Source organism: Canis lupus, chromosome 13 (genome assembly GCF_048164855.1).
Source record: "Canis lupus baileyi chromosome 13, mCanLup2.hap1, whole genome shotgun sequence".
Taxonomy (NCBI): Eukaryota; Metazoa; Chordata; class Mammalia; order Carnivora; family Canidae; genus Canis; species Canis lupus.
Genome location: NC_132850.1, coordinates 40248937 through 40268239, shown reverse-complemented (window position 1 = coordinate 40268239; position 19303 = coordinate 40248937). Strand labels below are relative to the sequence as shown.

General features: G+C 35.0%; 1 protein-coding gene across 15 annotated transcripts in view; it reads left to right on the top strand.

The window, feature by feature from the left end:
- ANKS1B (ankyrin repeat and sterile alpha motif domain containing 1B) overlaps positions 1-19303 on the top strand; it is a 1043873-nt gene that overhangs the window by 189619 nt on the left and 834951 nt on the right. For all 15 annotated transcript variants that reach the window (XR_012005947.1, XM_072773232.1, XM_072773224.1 and 12 more), the window contains exons 7-8: positions 3023-3136; positions 4717-4883. Coding sequence is in view for 14 of the 15 variants with exons in the window: in XM_072773232.1 (XP_072629333.1) it covers positions 3023-3136; positions 4717-4883 (281 nt within the window). In the remaining variant the exon portion in view is untranslated. The remainder of the gene's footprint in view (positions 1-3022; positions 3137-4716; positions 4884-19303) is intronic.

Sequence of the window (19303 nt, the reverse complement as noted above, 5' to 3'; positions counted from 1 at the left end):
GATCACACTCCGGGCCGCAGGCGGCACCAAACTGCTGCGCCATCGGGGCTGCCCAATAATAATAATTTTTAATGTTTTATTTCTGTTTTCAGCTAATGAGTATTTTTACGAAAAGCAAAAGTGGTTTTTCAATCACTTGATAGTAGTCTTTTAAATCCATATAGTAAAAATGTAGTTAGGAACTTGATGGTAATAAGGCTATATAAAGTGTTAATGGTCTTACATTTGGATAATGCTTTAAGAGTTTTCAGGGATTTTCTGTTATTTTGTCTGATTTCTATAACTTTGTGAGGTAGGTAAGTCTGATATCATTATTTGCCTTTTTTTTGCACATGAGGGAAACTGAAGCTCTGAGACACTGACTTGCTCAAACTCATATCCTGTTTGGGGTAGTAGACCTGGTACATAAATGCTGGGTTAACAACAAGAATTATTGTTAGCTAGAATAGAATAGAATACTTAGCTAGAATAATACAGATTATTTCTTCCTTAATCTAGTAGTATAAGATAATTCTGTCTTGCCAGCCTTTGTTTTTGGTAAAGGTCACCTAAGGTCTACTGAATGTTTGAGAACCACCTAGGTTCATTTGCAGGATTATATACTTCCCTGTTTGATCTAAAAATTTTAACGAAAATTTAGATTTAAATACTCTCCCATTTTGCTTCATGATTAGGCCTGACATATAGTATGTTTCCCTTAAAAACCCAGACATTGATTCTCTCCTTTCCAGTTAGCTTCTACACTGTTCAGCAATGATTATCCCCTAATTATTGCAGATTGGCAGCAAGTGTAATAGGGAAGGGAGACAGGATGGTTTTCCTGGATATTAGTTGGGAAACTGAAGGACAACTCTGTCCTGCAGGAGATACACGAATTAAAACCAAGTCAGGCAGGTGATGCAGAGATACAAGAGTTAACAGAAGCCAAAGAGGGGTAAAAAGAATAGATGAGCTACAGGAGGTCATTCATGCTGTCTTCTCTCTTTATTTTCAAAACCTCTTAGGGAAGGGAAGGTCAGTCCCCTACAATTTTCTTGTTAAAAAGGAAGTTAATTACAAGTCAAGTGCATATAGAGATAAATCAGATAATACAAGAGTGGCTCTACATATTCAAATTAAAATCAAGTGGAATGAAAGCTAATAAAAAAGAATGGTATACAACATTTTTGTCTTTTCCATTTAGGCACTTTATATTTCATATTGAACTTTTGTCTCTAACTCAACTTTAAAAAAACAGAGGTTTGTGAATAATACGTCTTTTGGGAAAAGCAAAATAAATGTCATCCGCTAAAAAGAAGACATGACATGACGTAATTACAGACATTTACTGTATTGATTTAACTTAGATGAAATTGTTATTAGCTAGGAGTTAACTGTGTTCTCTTAAATGGTCAAGGTTCATTAGGTATGTCAATTTGTATTGAACATACAGGACATCTTAGAATTTTTAAAATTGTTGGCAGATTTTAGAATGTGAATGTATTATCTGTATGCTTTTGCGTTCCTGGGTCACAAATCAGTGGTGCATTTTAAGTTTAATGAAAAAGTTTGTTATTTCGCTAAAACCAATTTAGAGTAGATAAAATTACTATTTGTGTCTCGGAGGAAGAATTCACTTTACATAAGTACTACACTGGGTCAAAATTTTAAGGATAGACTTCCATAGGTTGCTTTCTTTGCCTAGTAGAATGGCCCTTAGAAACCGTTTGGATGGTATAAAGACACTGTTGGTTGGCATGAAGAGCACAAACTTTCTTAACTAGATTTTAAGAAAAAAGATTCCTTCTGAATAAAGACATGTAAGAAAAAAAGATCCCTGTGGGGAGAAATCAATTGATTTAATTCTTTAGATGGAGACTACAAACTAGCCACTGTAGATGGAATACTTTTGCCAGATAGCAGACATATTTTGTTTAGATTACATATTTTAGGCCTGCACTGTATTTCCACAAAAATTTAATTAGCTTTCAACATAGAAAAATCTGGAATTTCAGATAAGACCTTAGAATTTCGGTTTCTCAAAAAGAACAGAAAAAAAAAAAAAGAACAGGCTTTAATTTTACTTTACTATTGAACTTTCGGTGAGTCACCTACTCTCTAGTTAATCATGCTCCACGTGCTTTCTGTGTTCTGTGTTCAGATGCCGTTTTCCTTATGCTTAAGAGAAAAGTGAGATATTTTATTGTCCCATGTCTATCTGGTTGTGCCACTTATTAGCTGTATGAATATGGTCAATTAAAAATCCTTCTCCTTGAGTTGTCATCTTTAAAAGTGAAATTGTCATAGTGCCCATGTCATAGTTTTGTGAGGCTCAAGCGAGTTAACTTATTTTAAATACTTAGAATACTGCTGGTTGCATAGTAAGCTACATTTAAGTTTTTTAGCTGCTGTTACTATTATTATATCTTCCTCAAAATTGAAAAAATGAGAGATAGGCTGAGTGTAGAACACTACCTCAAAAATAATGAGAAAGAACATTATTTCTTTGTGGAAATAAACTTTAATATGTAATTATGCTTATCTTACAAGAATAAATACCATTATAACATAAATTTCATTCATTTATGTTACCTGACTAGTTGTTGTATCCATCTGAATTCGGTATTCCTGTTTAGGTATCAAGTCTATTCAAAGCATCTTTCAGAGGTTTTTAAATCTTCAGGTAGAATATATTTAAGGAAACTAAGGATGTTACTATGTTTTTAACACATGAATTTATTTTTAAGGAAAGAATGTGACCAGTTTAGTTTTCACAAAGAGGGTTTATGTGTCTCTTAGGTTCCTAAGTATCTTTTATGTTTTAATTAAAAAGATTTAAATTAATAATTCATGATGAAGGTCTTTCAGTTTGTTTGTTTCTTTTTTTTTTTTTTTTTTTTTTGAAGTTCTTTTAAATACTTAGGATATATTTAGGAGAAAAAATAGATGAAAAACTGGTCACCAGAAATAAAACCTGAAGTTTAGTTATTGATTCTAAAGTAAGTGAATTTGACTATGTAATTTCAAAAACTTGTGTACACAGAATATTTAGAAGGTGTGGGAAGATCAGCAGCCCTTGAAGAGCATGTACAAGAAGATACAACACAAGAAATACATATTTCATCTCCTGTTGAGTCTCCTTCCCAAAAGACTAAGAGTAAGTAGCTAATTATAAACCCTTGAAATAGTACTAGATATTTATGTACAGATTTGTCCTAAATGTACAAAAAGGCTAACACTTATAAAAATTTCAAATCTAATAAATTATATCTTATACTCTCTCTATTTTTTAAATATTTATTTATTTATTTATTTATTTATTTATTAATGAGAGACACAGAGAGAGAGAGAGAGGCAGAGACACAGGCAAAGGGAGAAGCAGGCTCCTTGCAGGGAGCCCAATGTGGGACTCAATCCTGGATCCTGGGATCACAACTTCAGCCAAAGGCAGGTGCCCAACCGCTGAGCCACACAGGCGTCCCTATACTCTATATTTTATCTGTTTATTCAGTCAGCATTTTTTTTTTTTTAAAGAAGAATATGGTGGAGGAGGGACATATGGAAAGGGAACGGGAGTCTTAAGCAGTGAAGAGCTCAACACGGGGGCTTGACACTCATCACGGGGTTCGATCTCACAACCCTGAAACTATGATTTGAGCCGAAATCAAGAGTCGGAAACTTAATGGATTGAGCCACCCAGGCACCCATTCAGTCAGCATTTACTGAGCACTTCTGTTTGTCAGACCCTACTCTTGGTCCTGACATTGTAGTCAGCAAAATTAGAAATTTCTGCTGTCATGAAGTTTACATGGAGTGGATATTTTATGGTAGATTGTTCCCTAAAATTAATTAATTAATTAATTAATTAGAGAGAGTGAGAGTGCACCTGAGTTGGGGGACGGGCAGAAGGAGAGAGAGAATCTCAAGCCAGCTCCCTGCAGAATGCAGAGCGGGGCTGATCCCACAACCTTGCGATCATGACCTGAGCCGAAATCAAGAGTTGGGTGCTTAACTGACTGAGCTACCCAGGTGCCCCTTGCTAAGATGTGTTAATGCAGAATGAAAATATTGATATCTGGATTATAACTACTGGAGTTTTATTTATTCTCAGGAGAAATTGTACATGTAAGGTACTTTTCGGAGAATGATTAGAGAAATGCATATTTGCATGCAGCCTACAAAATATTCACATTTTGATAGATGCATATTATTTATCTGTTCCTTCTGTGTTTTTCCTTTATGTCACATTGCACAATTCTAATTTATTAATTATGTAATTATTTGTCTAAATACATTCTATTTCTTCTTATTGAATCTAAGAAGTAGGCTCCCAATACCATTTAAAATTTGTTAATGAGTTATTGAATGAATTGTGTTTCTGTGAACTATAATGCCAGTGAAAGATTGTTGAAGATGAAATGTTCTAATGAATAAAACCTTAGGAATTATTCATTCCACATGCTTTTATGTACTATACATGTGTAAACCTTCAATCCTATTTCTATTTTGAATCAGAGTAATAACGGGCAAAATTGGGATTTCTCCTTGTCTTTTATAAGTTCTTGCACTAATTATAGTTTAGTATCTTGTTTTCGATGGAGTATTTTCCAACTTACTAAATCTTATTTGTCATAATATGAGTTTTATCACCATACTAGTTATATTTTTATTAGTTAATAGGAAGTTTAGGCAATAGCCCTTCTTGAAACTTTGAAAAAAATTGCTATCTTCTTACAGGTGAAACTGTGACTGGAGAATTATCAAAACTCTTGGATGAAATAAAACTCTGTCAAGAAAAGGATTATTCTTTTGAAGATTTGTGCCACACAATATCAGACCACTACTTAGATAATTTGAGCAAGATTTCAGAGGAAGAACTTGGGAAAAATGGAAGCCAGAGTGTAGTAAGTAAGGGGGGAAGGAAGACAGTACGTCTGTCTTTGCCAATTCATTGTGTATCTGAGAGGCATGGTATTTGTGCATTATCCTATCATCTGATTCTGCCAGTGTCAAATGTCAGATTCCCAATTGCTCTTTTTCTGATGTTTATTGCTGTTTTATTCTCACTGCATGTGTAGGGGAAAGAATGCCTTGATAAATCATTTATAGTTTGTGATGAATCTCACTACTGCTAACTTGCCTAACAAATGAAATCATAGTGTCTTTGATTATGTTCTTTTAGTTTTACTGGGTGTGATGATACTGGTTTCCAATGAAAAAAAATCTTCCTTTTGTCTTTGTTTCCCACTTTCTCTATGAACTGAGTCTGCCCCATCTTGAAGAAAGATGGAGCTGGGCTGTGTGTGTATGTTTCTCGATCACTCTGTATGTCACGGTAGGGGAGAGACATTGTGGAAAGTTTGACTCTGTATTTTTATAATCTTAAACTAATCCCTCATGCAACCTACAAGCTCAGAGTCTAAATCATGAATTAGAGATTCTTGCTCATTTAGATTTTATATTAACACTATAGCAAAAAAAGACCAAAACACCCTGTAGAGAACCACTCGATTTAAAATTAAGATTTGTGTATCTGTTTTGAGTCATGTAGAGGTAGGATTTTTAGGGTATACTGGTATCAAAGGAAATGCAGTATTATGACACGAAATCTTTACTCACTTTTAGAACTTAATTTGTTATAGAAATATTATGCTTTCTTCAAAAGCTAATAAGAGTGGATTGTGTTAAGTGTGTCATAATTATTTATGAAAACTAAAAAAAATTGCCAAGTAGAGTGACTATTAGGAGAATGTTTACTTCATTTAGTTACTTAATGTGTAGCTTGTTTCCCAGGATAGTACTTGTTAGTCTAGCTCCATGGCTAGTCTTACTCCCTACACTCTCTGTTCTTGGTTTTTGTTTTTTGGGTTTTTTTGTTTTGTTTTGTTTTTTGCTACATTGTCTTTTTTAAAGCATCATATTATTGGCTCCAATAAAAGCTCTTTATGAATAATTATGATTAATTATATATATACATGTATATGTAAATACATATAAGTTTAACCAAATGAAATTTTTTATTAATGAAATATTTACTGTAGTGACTTTAACATCAGGATAAAACTTCCCGTTTAAAAGTCTTAAACAGTTATATGTCATCTCTAAATGACAAACCAGTTGTATTTCAACATTTCCTTGAAGGTTGGTTACAAATTAAAACATTTATCCTGCATAAATAATACACGGTGTTTATAGGTTTTTAGGTCTGTCCCTAAAGATTTCTCTAAACTGACTGCTTCTGGTTCTCTACTTGTAGCAAACCCATAGAGTTTCTGAAAGCCCTAATTTGTAGTATGTACCGTAGTAAACAAATTTTAAGCTAACATCCCAAATTCATGTATTCATAAATTACATATATCTACTACTATTCTAAGAATATATGAGGTAAATTAGAAAGATAAAGAATAAGTGTAAATGGAAGCTCTTTTTTTTTTTCTTTTACTCAGTAGGTATCTTGTATACCCTGGGGTCTGAACCCTTTACTTTGAGACCATGCTTACATGCTTATATATTTCAAGTAGTGACATCTGAGGTTTTTGGAATTATGAGGGTGACATAATTTGGGGGAATGAAGGCTAAGTGTTTTTTTTTTTAAGTCAAAACTGTATAGAGAAATTAGGGCTCATAAATTGAACTGAAATTCTTAAAATTCAAGCTTATCCTTTCACACAATCACTCTTTGTTCCTGTGACAAACCTTATATTGTGTTCCTTGAAAGTATTGTCATATTAAATAATAAAGGTTACATGAGGCAGAAAAGCAGAGGGTACTTATGAGTAAGGGCAAGTAGTTCAATTTATCTGAAATAATAGAGTTTATTAAGGGAAAGATGGGGAATAAAATTAGAAGAATAGGTTGAGGTCAGACCATGGGTGATTTTGAATGTCAGGATAAGAGTTTTAAATTTATTTTTTAGAAAATGAGAAAAATCTAAAAGATTTTGAGCAGATAAAAGACATCCCTGGAAGTACCCTTTTGGAAGGTTAATAGATCTGATAGAAACTTGTCATTAAATGTTTAAAAAGTAATCCAGTTATTTTGACCCTTTTCTATAGACTATGTTTTATTTGGGTTCAGTTGCTTATATTTCTGTTCATCAAAAATATTTCTTCAGAGTTTTGTTATGAATTGTATTCTCAAATTATACAAAAATTTAATTAACAATTTAATTAAGTAATTATAGATCACGTTTGCTAGTATGTTGTAGATTATAAGATTTATAATAGCAGTAATCAAACATGGTTCCTGACTTGCAGGAGTTCAAAATTCGTATTCAAAGAAGGCTTCAGTCGCAGTGTACAGATAAGACTAACATGTGAAACAACAGATAAATAAGGGCTGACATTTATTAGATGCTTACTGTTCAAATGCCTTATGATTTAAGCCAGGTAATCCTCACAGTAATCCTAACTGGATTTATAGACTTGGGAAATGACTCAGCTGGCAAGTAGCAGACCTAGGATTCAAACTCAGAGCCAATGTCTTTAATTCCCAGCCACATTTCTCATAATAAATTATCTAGTGGCCAAAGGAATTTTTTAAAAAGGGAGAGATTAGCAAAGATTTACTGGTATTCATTGAAGTCTTCATGGAGGTAGGGAGAGACTAATCTCAGAGCTCTGGAGGGAGAGGAGATATACCTTGTATTTGTTTTGAAATGAATGAGTGAATGAATGAGTGAATGGGAAAGGATTCCAGCTCGCAGAAGCATTATGTGCAGAAGCACAGAGGTGAGACATAGCATATAATTTGAGAATAATGGTTTATCATGAAAGTTGATTTTGGAAAGTAGTGGGAAACAGATTTGGGTAAGTAACAATAATACTTAACATTTACTGAGTATTTTATTTATATTAATTGATTAAATTTTCATAATAACCCTGAGGTAGGCTGTATTATCCTCCCATCTTACAAATGAGAAAATGGAGGCATAGAGTAGTTTTATGATTTTCCTACGTTTGTACAGTTAATTGCCAGAGCCAGGATCTGAAGGCAGGCAGTCTGGGGCTGATGCCGTATCCATTACCACTCAGATGTTTTGTTAAGGGTAGATAATTAGATTTGAGAAGCTAATCAGAAGTTTAATATTGACGGTGAGGAGAGTAAATTCTTGAGTAAGGGAGTTCTATCCTGATGGTGACATCCTGGGAAGATAAAAATGGTAACTATCGTCAGATGTTCTGGGAAGAAACATAGTGATTCTCAGCAGTGGTTATATGTTAGACATATCTGGAGAGGCTTCAGAAAATCCTGATACCTTCAGGTAACATGTTCTGACCAACTAGACTAACTAAATCAGAATTGTTTTGGGTAGCTCTGAGCCTTGTTCTTTCAGAAAGCTAATGTGCACACTGTTGGTCTAGAGGCCTCAAAATCCGCCAGGGCCTTACAGAGGTAATTCAGACCTGAGATGCTGAGTCACAACTTGAGGTCTTGATAATACCACAAAATTATAGAATTATAGAGCTAGAATAAATCTCATCATGGGTCTTCCAGTATCCAGTCTAATTCTCCCACTGCTGTATAAGAGCAGCTAAAAAAAATCTTTTGGGTTAGAGACATTTTCAGTTTATCATCAAAGAAAATTCCCAGTGTAGTCCTAAATTAAAATTATTTCTATATTACATTGGAATATTACATGTGGAATAATATTTTTGCTTGTTTGCATTATTGGCTGTAGGATGGACATTTGGATTCAGTTAAAGTTTAATTTTAGGTGATAATGAAATACCCACTTTGTTCATTATAATATGACAAATAATTCCAAAAGTAATTTAGAAGAAATAAAAATGTGAGGAAAATATACTTTTGTAGCATTTGAACTATTATTATTATTATTTATATAAATGTATTTTACATATTAGTGATGTGCCTTGAATTTTAGGGGTATTTTAACAATTCTTAGTTCAGTTTAGCTTTCATTGCCAATTTTTTTCTTCCAATAGAGGGCACTCTAATTCAGTAATTTAAAATACAAAATCAGCTGTCTTATGTAAGAACTTCTACTTTTGAATCAGAGGTTTCTGATTTTATTAAAATATTAATTAGCCTTAGGTAGTAGTTTGAACAATTTTACTAATATAAGTGAATTAAAAATTAAATTCTTATTATGATTGAATGTATTCAATTGGATGTTTTACATTTAATGTGAAGGCTAGCTCCAGTTAAAATTACATTTTCCCTTGCATAAATTTTAATTCAAAAGTCAGTCTGTTTTAAGTGCTTTTATAATATGCATATGGAGCCATTTTCTAAGTTGAATTAGGACATTATATAATCTAGAATGTAAATTTTGAAGAAATATAAATATCTTTACATACTTTAGCAACCCATGAAATTTAGAATTTTGAAAGAATATAAAATAATCTGAAAAAAATGTTCTTTTCTCTTGTTTTCTCAGGTCATATATTCAGTTTCTTTACCCATGTGTATAAACAATGTGCAAACTCTTAAATGTGAATACCTATATGACAGAGAAATTTGATTATTAGAGCAGACTTCAGAATCTAGGTTTCAGGAAAACCTTTTTTCTTTTTTTTAATGTTTAAAATAGAAAAAGCATTATTGTTTCATTAGATTATATCTCTAAGAAATAAATAGGAAGCTTCAGGGATGAATACATTATATTTTTTTTTCCCTAAGGGAAACCTGGATATAAATGGCATGTAAAGACTTCTTGTTTGAAAGAGGTTGTGTTGCCAAGTTTTGTGCAATTTCAAATCAAGCGGTATACTTCTTTTCTGTTATTTTACTTTCTTACCCAATGCAAAATCTTTAATGACATGTAAACCTTCTGAAGTATGATATATTTCCTTTAATATATCAAGATTTTAGGATTCAGTGTCTCAGTTTTTATACCAAGCGTCTATAACCTGCTTAAGAACACTGTTGGGGAGACTGTACTGGAGACTCTCCATAAGAAAAGATAGTTAATTTGATGCCAGAATCCATGAAGTCTTAAAGGTCAGTAGAATCAAATTAGGTTGCCTAGAATACAAATGGCGTTTCTAAAATAATGTTTACTTTCAAAAATATAATCTCTAGAGCTTACCATCAGGAATGTACAACTTCAGAATTCTGAGAGACTCCGATGACTGTGTCATCCAATTCCTATCAGATTCACAGCACTTTGGGAAATGAATTTTCTGAAACATAAAATAGGGGGTTCTTCTTTCAGGATTATAAGTGATTCTTTAGCACATAATGAGTTTTTTTTAATGGTGGAGCTGAATCTTAAACAGTGGTAACAGTTACCTTATTGAGAATATAGTATTCAGAATATTTCTAACCTAAATAATTCATGTCTTATATAGTTGAACAAAGTTTTTGGCAGTGGTGACTCAAGGCTGCTGTGTACTAAGTCTGGGATTGAATTGTCCTAACAGATTTTCCAGGATCTTTTTTTTTTTTTTTTTTTTTTTTTTTTAGATTTTCCAGGATCTTAAGAGAAGATATAGATCTTGTTGACCTAAGTTAATATTTTGAAACTAATAGCATTAACTATTCTTATGTACCATATGTACCTACAAAGAAAAATCCAGAATCAGAATGGTGAGGTTTTTGTCCCTCCACTCATCCCAGGAAGAACTTGTAACTGAAGTGAATGTAGGAAGATCCTTGAGATATCCTTGCCCTCTGGAATGGTGGAGGTGAGGTATGGGGGGTGGAGGTCATTCTTCTGAACTTCCAATGCAATTGCTTTTCCCTTTCATGACACATCTCTTTGTTCTGCTTTGTCTTTTAGGTGTACATATTTTTATATTATTTCTTGCAGGCTTCTTATGGTTAAATCTATATTTGATTGATCTCCGTAATGACATCCTGCCTAGCACAATACCTTGCAATGTAGTCTCTCAGTGAAAGTTTATTCAATGATAAATGTATGAAAAGGCAAACATTGCATAATGGCATACATATAAAACAATGTTGTGAATCAACCACTTTTATTGAAAGCATGTTTAATTATTTGGAGATGAATTAGAGAGTCCAAGGACAGGTTTTTTCTGTTTTGCCACTTATTAGCAGGGAGACCATTGGAAGTGCTAGAAGTTTCCAAAGCCTTAGTTTCTTCCAGTTAAATAAAAGGGGGGGGGGAGTGTTAATATGGCCTTCTGTCAGTGATAGAAAAAAAGAGCTACTCTTTTGTTCTGCTGAAGACATGCCATTTTGATTTTTACATTTCATAGATTTTGTCCCAACTTTGTCCAAACTTCCAATAACTACTCAATATCAACCCAAAAGAGACTTCTCTAGTGAAGTGCTATATGTTTTATTCTTGGATTTGTGTTAATCAATATTTGCCATGAAAAAAAAAAAAAACCCTAGTCATCTATCATAATCAGGTCTGCAGATGTGAAGGAGGAATAGCAAACATGGCATATAATTGAACGTACGTGAAAAATTACCTCAGTAAACATTCTTGCTTCAAAGTAAAAATAGAATTCAGTGGGAGTTACAATAAAATAAAATCCTATATTTAGATTCCTAAAATTTTAGGAGTTTAAGTATAAGATTGGAGAGATTTAATTGAGGAAGAGGTACATTAAAAAAGTTTCTGGGATATTTAAATGACCACAACTACAGGGTGAATCAACAGTGAGAAGTGGCTGCTAAAAACCAGTGAGCACTTGTCAAGCACTGATCTCTGCAAATAGTTGTAATACAAGAAGCTAGCATTTATATTGTACTAAGTTTTAACTATATACTAGATACTGTGGTAAGCATGTTAAGATAATTATCTTTTTTATTCCTCACAATAATGCCATGGGGTAGATTTTATTATCCTCAATGTGGAAATCAAGACCAAAATAACTTGTCCAGGCTTATACAGCTACCAAACGTTAAAACTGGGATCTAAATTTGGGTTTGATGTCTTCCAAGGTCATGATCCTAACCTACTGGATAGTCCATGGTAGTCGTATTATTAATGGTTCTTAGTTACAGCCATTCTGTCTGTCATTAATATCTTCCAGACTGACCTACCCTCACCTTTTCATCATTTTTGCCATTCTGCAGGTTCAGACTCTCATTACTTCTTACTGAGTTATTTTAAGAGTTTTTCATTCTGTCCACCTGCTTCTAGTGTCTCCTCATCATTTGCTCCAGTTTTTTCTTAATACTACTGCCAGATCAGTATGCTTTAAGTTCAGTTCTGGTCATGTCAGTCTCATTCTCAAAGTTAGGCCTGGTCCTCACTGTAAAAATTAAATGTAGACTTTTAACTTGGGCACTCAGGGCTCTGTCTTCCAGCATCATTATATATTTCCAGCTTTCTCTCATTAATGTCTTAGATAAATAGGATGCTTTGGTAAAATGGGTTGCCCTCAAGCATGTCTGTCTTTCCTTATCTCTGCCCATGTTCACAATGTTTATTCATACATAGTTCTTTTCTCTGTCTTCTACATATTGAAAACCATTCTTTATAAAATCTTTTATTAAAAATATTACAGGGGATCCCTGGGTGGCTCAGCGGTTTAGCGCCTGCCTTCGGCCCAGGGCGCAATCCTGGAGTCCCGGGATCGAGTCCCGCATCGGGCTTCCTGCATGGAGCCTGCTTCTCCCTCTGCCTGTGTCTCTGCCTCTCTCTCTCTCTGTACTCTCATGAATAAATAAATAAAATCTTTAAAAAAAATATTACAAGACCTTTTTTGATCCTTCTATTAAAAGCCAACTTATTCGGATTGGCTATCATTACATTTTATTTACAAGTGTGTTATGTAAATTTTGTAGTCAGCCTTGTATTATTTATGCATGAATCTTTGGCTTTGCTTAGAAACCTCTCAGTGACTGGAGAAATACGTTTCTCTCTGTGAGGAATTTAGCATAGTTCTTCACTCACATGCTTAATAAAACATTTGTTGAATTGATAGGATAGGCCATAGATATCAGAAAATCTGTTTGATAACTGATTATAGGTACAGACTTATGGATAAATTTCTAGATGGAGTCTTTCTAATCTCAGGAGAGTTTACTGTTGGTTGATGTTTCAAATAATGAATGCCTCACCATTTATTTTGAAGATGACATGAAATAACTGGTCAAACTATATTATAAACTTCCTCATAACATAAAAATACCAACATCTTATGCCAAGTCATGCCTTTCTTATGTAGCAATGTCTCTTTGACTGACAATAAGGATATCTTACAGTATAAATATCATGTTTGGCTCCAGATAACATATGTAATGGAAAATCTACTATAAGAATATAGGAACATACATCTCATTTATTTTAATTTTCAAATTCTTCAATATTCCATGATAAAGATTTAGAAAATTCATCCCTGTTATTCTTTCTTTGTAAGTTGAGATAGGCTATTTTGAAGCAGTTTTTTCCCATTATTCATAAGGAAAAATAGGCTTAAGCAAACACTCTTGGTTTTTTTTCCTCATTATTAATGATTTTTAATGATTACAACATGCTCAACTAATGCATGGTATTATTACGTGCATGTGCATAAGATGTGTTTAACACCAAATACCTCTCAATATTATGAACATTCTGTTAAAGTATCCCAAGTTAGTATACTCCCTTTCTAAAGAATTATGAACTTTGTATATTTGAAATTTATGAAGCTTATAAAGTTCATCATTTTATCTACTTTGCAGCTACAACATGTCAGTTTTTATTTTGAAACTTTCATTTTCTCTGATCCCTCTCTAATCTCCAACTTGAATTTAATCTTTGTCATAGAAGGACTTAGCTATTATGATTTCCCTGAGAATCCGTACTTTATACTCAGGAGCTAATTGTAATATTTTCTTGAAAGTTTAATAATAATTTGACTTTGTTATAACCTTATTTTTGGGATAATGGTGATGTTAACTTTTGACAACTTTGGCCACAAGTTATGGTTACCTCAATCATTTATCATATAATTCACCTAATTTGTAATTCTATTTCAAGGTATACTTGATTCGTTTTTGGAGTGAAGGCCTGGGACAACCTGCCATTGAAAAAGAATCCCATTTTACTTGCCATAAGAAATCAGTCTGGAGCCTGCGCTTAAAGAGATATGTCAGCGGTGATAATCACTTATCTCTGTGTTCAGGGAAATGTTTTTTACTTTGAAGAGCAAAGTAATTCTAATGGAATAGTGGACTAGCGACCTAGAAAAAAATTTTATCATTAGACCATTTGAAACAGGACTACTGAGTATTGGAATTCATTCTAACATTTTGTGAGACTATTTGAGACATGACTACTGAAAATATGAAATTCATTCAACTTCTAACACCTAAAGAATTAAAATTCTCCATTCTGTATTCAAAGTCAATAAAGTAGGAGAAAGAGAAACTGTGTTCTCAGGCCTAGATTTTAAAAATTGTCTCATGTTATTTTTACTTTCCTTTTCCAGAATTTTTATTTCAACCATCTATACTTTTTATTTGATTTTTTAATTCATTATTTTTATATTTTTAAGGATTTGTTTATTTATTTTGAGAGAGAGAGAAAGAGAGCAAATGCAGGGGGCAGGGCAGAGGGAGAGAGAGTCTTTCATGCAGACTTCTCACCAAGTGAGAAGCCTGACTGGGGTTCCACCCACAATCCATGAGATCATGACTTGAGCTGAAACCAAGAGTTAGAGGCTTAACCGCCTGAGCCACCCAGGTGTCCAAAGCATCTATGTTTTTTAAAGCTCAAATGTTTCATTTGCTTACAGTTTCACAACAGTTCTATTTATTCAGTAGCCTCCAGTCTATGCTATCAAATAACTAACAATGAGAAACAAAGTCTTAATTTGGAGAAAGAATGAGGTAGTCAAGAAGATGAATTTGACAGGAAATGAAAAACTCTAAAATGAACAAAGATAATGAACCCAGTGAGATGTGTATCAGTAAAGTAGACATTGCTTGCCCCCAAAATAAATGAGACAACGCTGTTGTGTTATATCCTTTCCTATAATCATCCTCTGTGTTGCTGAAATAAATCTGTTCTTAAAGGCTTGTAGAATATTCCCTCGGAGCCCTTAATCCTACTCTCGCTGAGTTTAGTGCCAGTTTCCTAAACATTGAAAGTATCTTTATTGTCACAGTTACAATTATCATCCTCCCTAGTTTACTGAGACCCTGCATTAAAGAATTATACTTATTTATTGAATAATGTCTATTTGTAACTTGGAGCGGCACTGCAGTGTAGAGAACAAGAGTTTTCAACTCAAACAGACTTGTATTTGAATCTAAATTCTATTTCGTAGGTCAATATTACCCTGAACTTTATATTTGTCACCTTATTAGTAATGATTCTATAGTCTTTCTCACCTCAACCTACTGAATCAGAATGTCTTGAAATGGATTATTATTAATATTTTTAAAAGATTTTTATCTATTTAGAGAGCAGGGGGAAGGACAGAGGGAGAGAAAAGAGAGAAAGAGAGATCTCAAGCTGACTCCATGCTGAGCATGGAGCCCAGTGTGAGGCTCAGTCTCACAACCCTGAAATCATGACCTGAGCTGAAATCAAAGTTGAACGCTTTGCTGACTGAGCCACCCTGGTGTCCCTGGAAGTGGATTATTTTTTTAATAAACTCTAGGTGATTCTTATATTCAATAGTTTGTGCATACTGCACGAGAATATTTTTTAAATGTTGATTTCTAAGATAATCAACTGTCTACACCTGTTTTCTTGCCCTCCAGATCTGTGGGTCTCATATTACAATGATCTGATGCTAATTTGCCTTTGCCTTCTTTTTTTTTTTTGCCTTTTTCTGCTTCTGAGTACAAATCTCATTGGTCACCAGAGCAAAATAACTCACCTTGTTTCTTCTGCTTCTATGAAAAATGAGATTGGAAGTTTGATAGAGATTATGTGATGACTATAGATGACTTTGTTGGAATGTTTGACAATATTAGTTCTTCTAATCCATGAACATAGAGTATCTTTCAGTTGGTTTGTGTCTTCTTTTTTCCATCAAAGTTTTGAAGTGTTCAGTGTCTAGATCCTTCCCTTCCTCATCTAAACTTATTCCTAAGTATTTTATTGTTTTTGATGCTATTGTGAGTAGGATGATTTCCTTTATTTCTTTTTCAAATGTTTTGTTGTTTGTATATAGAAATGCAACTAATTTTTGTCTGTTGGTTTTGTGTCCTGCAATTTTACTGAATTTGTTGATTAGTTCTAGTTTTTTCGTAGAGTCTTTAGGGTTTTCTATATATAAAATCATATCATATGCAAGCAGACAATTTTTCTTTTTCCTTTTCTGATTTGGATACCTTTTATTTATTTTTCTTGTCTCATTCCTCTGGCTAGGACTCCCAGTACCAAGTTTAATAGGAGTGGTGAAGGTGGGCATCTTTGTCTTATTCCTTATCTTAGAAAAAAAACTTTCAGTCTTTTACCATTGAGTAATCATAGTTAGTTGTGGGCTTGTCATATATGGCCTTTATTATGTTGAAGTATGTTCTTTCTATACCCAAGTTGTTGAGTGTTTTTATCATGAAAGGGTAGTTTGTCAGATGCTTTTTCTAATTCTATTAAGATGATCATATGATTTTTATTTTATATTCTATATAAGTTAGCTTTTAATTAATTATTTTATACTTTAAATTAAATGGCAATGTTATTAAAATACCACATAAAGTATAAGTAGTATTTAAAAGATTATATTATTATCTTTCTCTTACTCTCATTTTCAGTTCTTCAAACTTATAGACTACATTCATTGTTGCTCACTTATTCCTTATAATTCTGTCTTCTCCCTCACAACCTGAAGCAATACCTGCTTCTCCCTACCCTCTTCATTTAACTAAAATTCTGTAAGAATTAAATTGTAAACCCAGGAACAGTGTTTTATTTTTTTATTGCCTATCCAAGTGCCTGTTATCATTTCTGGCATATAAGTGCTCAGTAAGTGGTGGTGGGTTTTTTTTGTCATTCAACTACTTTTTTAAAAAATTAGGTATTACTAGTGTCTTACTTCTCACTTATTCTATTATATCTAACAAGAACTTATTTATCCCTGCATAGCTATGACTTCCAAGGTTCTGCATTACATAAATTAAGATGAGGTTATTTCACTAACATAACCTTAAAATATTATGTTGGCTCATTAGCATCCTTCATGAGAGTTAAGCTAAGAGCTAGAGAAAGCCTCAGTTAGATGATATTCTCAGAGATTGTGTATTATAATACTTATTAATATCTTTATACTAGTGCTATCCACCTTCTGATAGAATATATAACTAACACACCATACAGGACAAAAGTGTGAGTGTGGGTGCCTGTGTGTGTGAAGAGGAGGAAGGAGAAAAGAAGGGAGAAGGGAAGAGGAGAAAGAGATCACAGTATCATCAGTAGGCACTTTTGTTTTTGCCCTTTGATTTATGAATTACTTAATTTTATCTTATCCTTTGGAGCAAGTGGCATTTTATGGTTTTGAGAATCTAACCATAAACACTGAAGAATCTGATCTTTTCTAAAAATAGTAATGTCACAGTCCAAAGCATAAAAATTGTGCACTCATAGATCACATATGAAAGGATACACTTCAAATTTTTTTGTCTATAACCCAATTTTACGAGATGCTTTGATTGTTCATAAGCCTGGAGACCTATTTACTTAACCAAGATATTTTGACTCATGCTTAGCAATGAGATAGAGTAACTGGGAGTGGGGTGTGGTTGTATACATATAGTGGCTAGAGGAGGAGAGATAAACTATACTCTGAAGGAAGAGAAGGATCCAGTCACATAAACACCAAGGGAAAAAAAATTGGAATAAAAGGAAATACTTTTTCCTGAGGTAAAAAAGAGCTTAGTATGTTCAAGTACCAGAAAAGAAGCCATTCGTGTAGATTGGAATACAGTGAACTGGGTAGAGAAGAAAATGAAGTTCGAAATCCAGATTAGACAGGGTCTTGTAGATCATGGAAAATGGTTTGATTTTTTTTTAATCAAAAAATTTGGAGGAGGGGCAGGATGGCGGAAGCGTAGGGTCCCCAAATCACCTGTCCCCACCGAATTACCAAAATAACCTTCAAATCATCCTGAAAATCTACGAATTCGGCCTGAGATTTAAAGAGAGAACAGCTGGAATGCTACAGTGAGAAGAGTTCGCGCTTCTGTCAAGGTAGGAAGACGGGAAAAAAGAAATAAAGACACAAAAGGCCTCCAAGGGGGAGGGGCCCCGCGAGGAGCCGGGCTGAGGCCGGGGCGAGTGTCCCCAGGACAGGAGAGCCCCGTCCCGGAGACGCAGGAGCTGCACCGACCTTCCCGGGCGGAAAGGGGCCCGCGGGGAGTTAGAGCAGGACCCAGGAGGGCGGGGATGCCCTCGGGCTCCCTGGGACACTAACAGACACCTGCGCCCCGGGGAGTGCGCCGAGCTCCCTAAGGGCTGCAGCGCGCACGGCGGGACCCGGAGCAGCTCGGAGGGGCTCGGGCAGAGAAAGAGGCTCCGTGCGGAGGGGCCTGCGCGGCCGGGAGCAGCTCAGAGGGGCTCGGGCGGCGGCTCCCCGGAGGCAGCTGCGTGTCCTGGGAGCAGCTCGGTGGGGCTCAGGGGGCTGCGCGGCCGGGTGCGCGAATCCAACAGCACAAGCCCGGGAGCCCTGGGTTCCGGGACACAGCCCAAGATCCCGCCTCCCCCCGGGTCAGGAGCAGGCCAGGAGGGCCCAGGACCACAAGGACGCTCCTGCCCCGAGCTGAGCAGATCAGCGGCCCCGCCCCGGAGCCCCCAGGCCCTGCAGACGGAGAGCTCCGGAGTTCCTGCGGGAGCTGACTCCAGGGCTCCAGAGCTGGGCCCGCCACTGCGGTTGTTCCTCCTGGGGCCTCACGGGGTAAACAACCCCCACTGAGCCCTGCACCAGGCCGGGAGCAGAGCAGCTCCCCCAAGTGCTAACACCTGAAAATCAGCACAGCAGGCCCCTCCCACAGAAGACCAGCTAGACAGACAAGTTCCAGGGGAAGTCAAGGGACTTAAAATATACAGAATCAGAAGATACTCCCCCGTGTTTGTTTGTTTGTTTGTTTTTGATTTTTGATTTGTTTGCTTCCCCCACCCCCTTTTTTTCCCTTTCTTTTTCTTTCTCTTTTTCTTCTTTTTTTCTTCCTTTTTTTTTTCTTTTTCTCTTTACTTCTTTCTCTCCTCTCTTTTACTCCTTTTCCCAATACAACTTGTTTTTGGCCACTCTGCACTAAGCAAAATGACTAGAAGGAAAACCTCACCTCAAAAGAAAGAATCAGAAACAGTCCTCTTTCCCACAGAGTTACAAAATCTGGATTACAATTCAATGTCAGAAAGCCAATTCAGAATCACTATTATACAGCTACTGGGGGCTCTAGAAAAAAGCATAAAGGACTCGAGACTTCATGACTGCAGAATTTAGAGCTA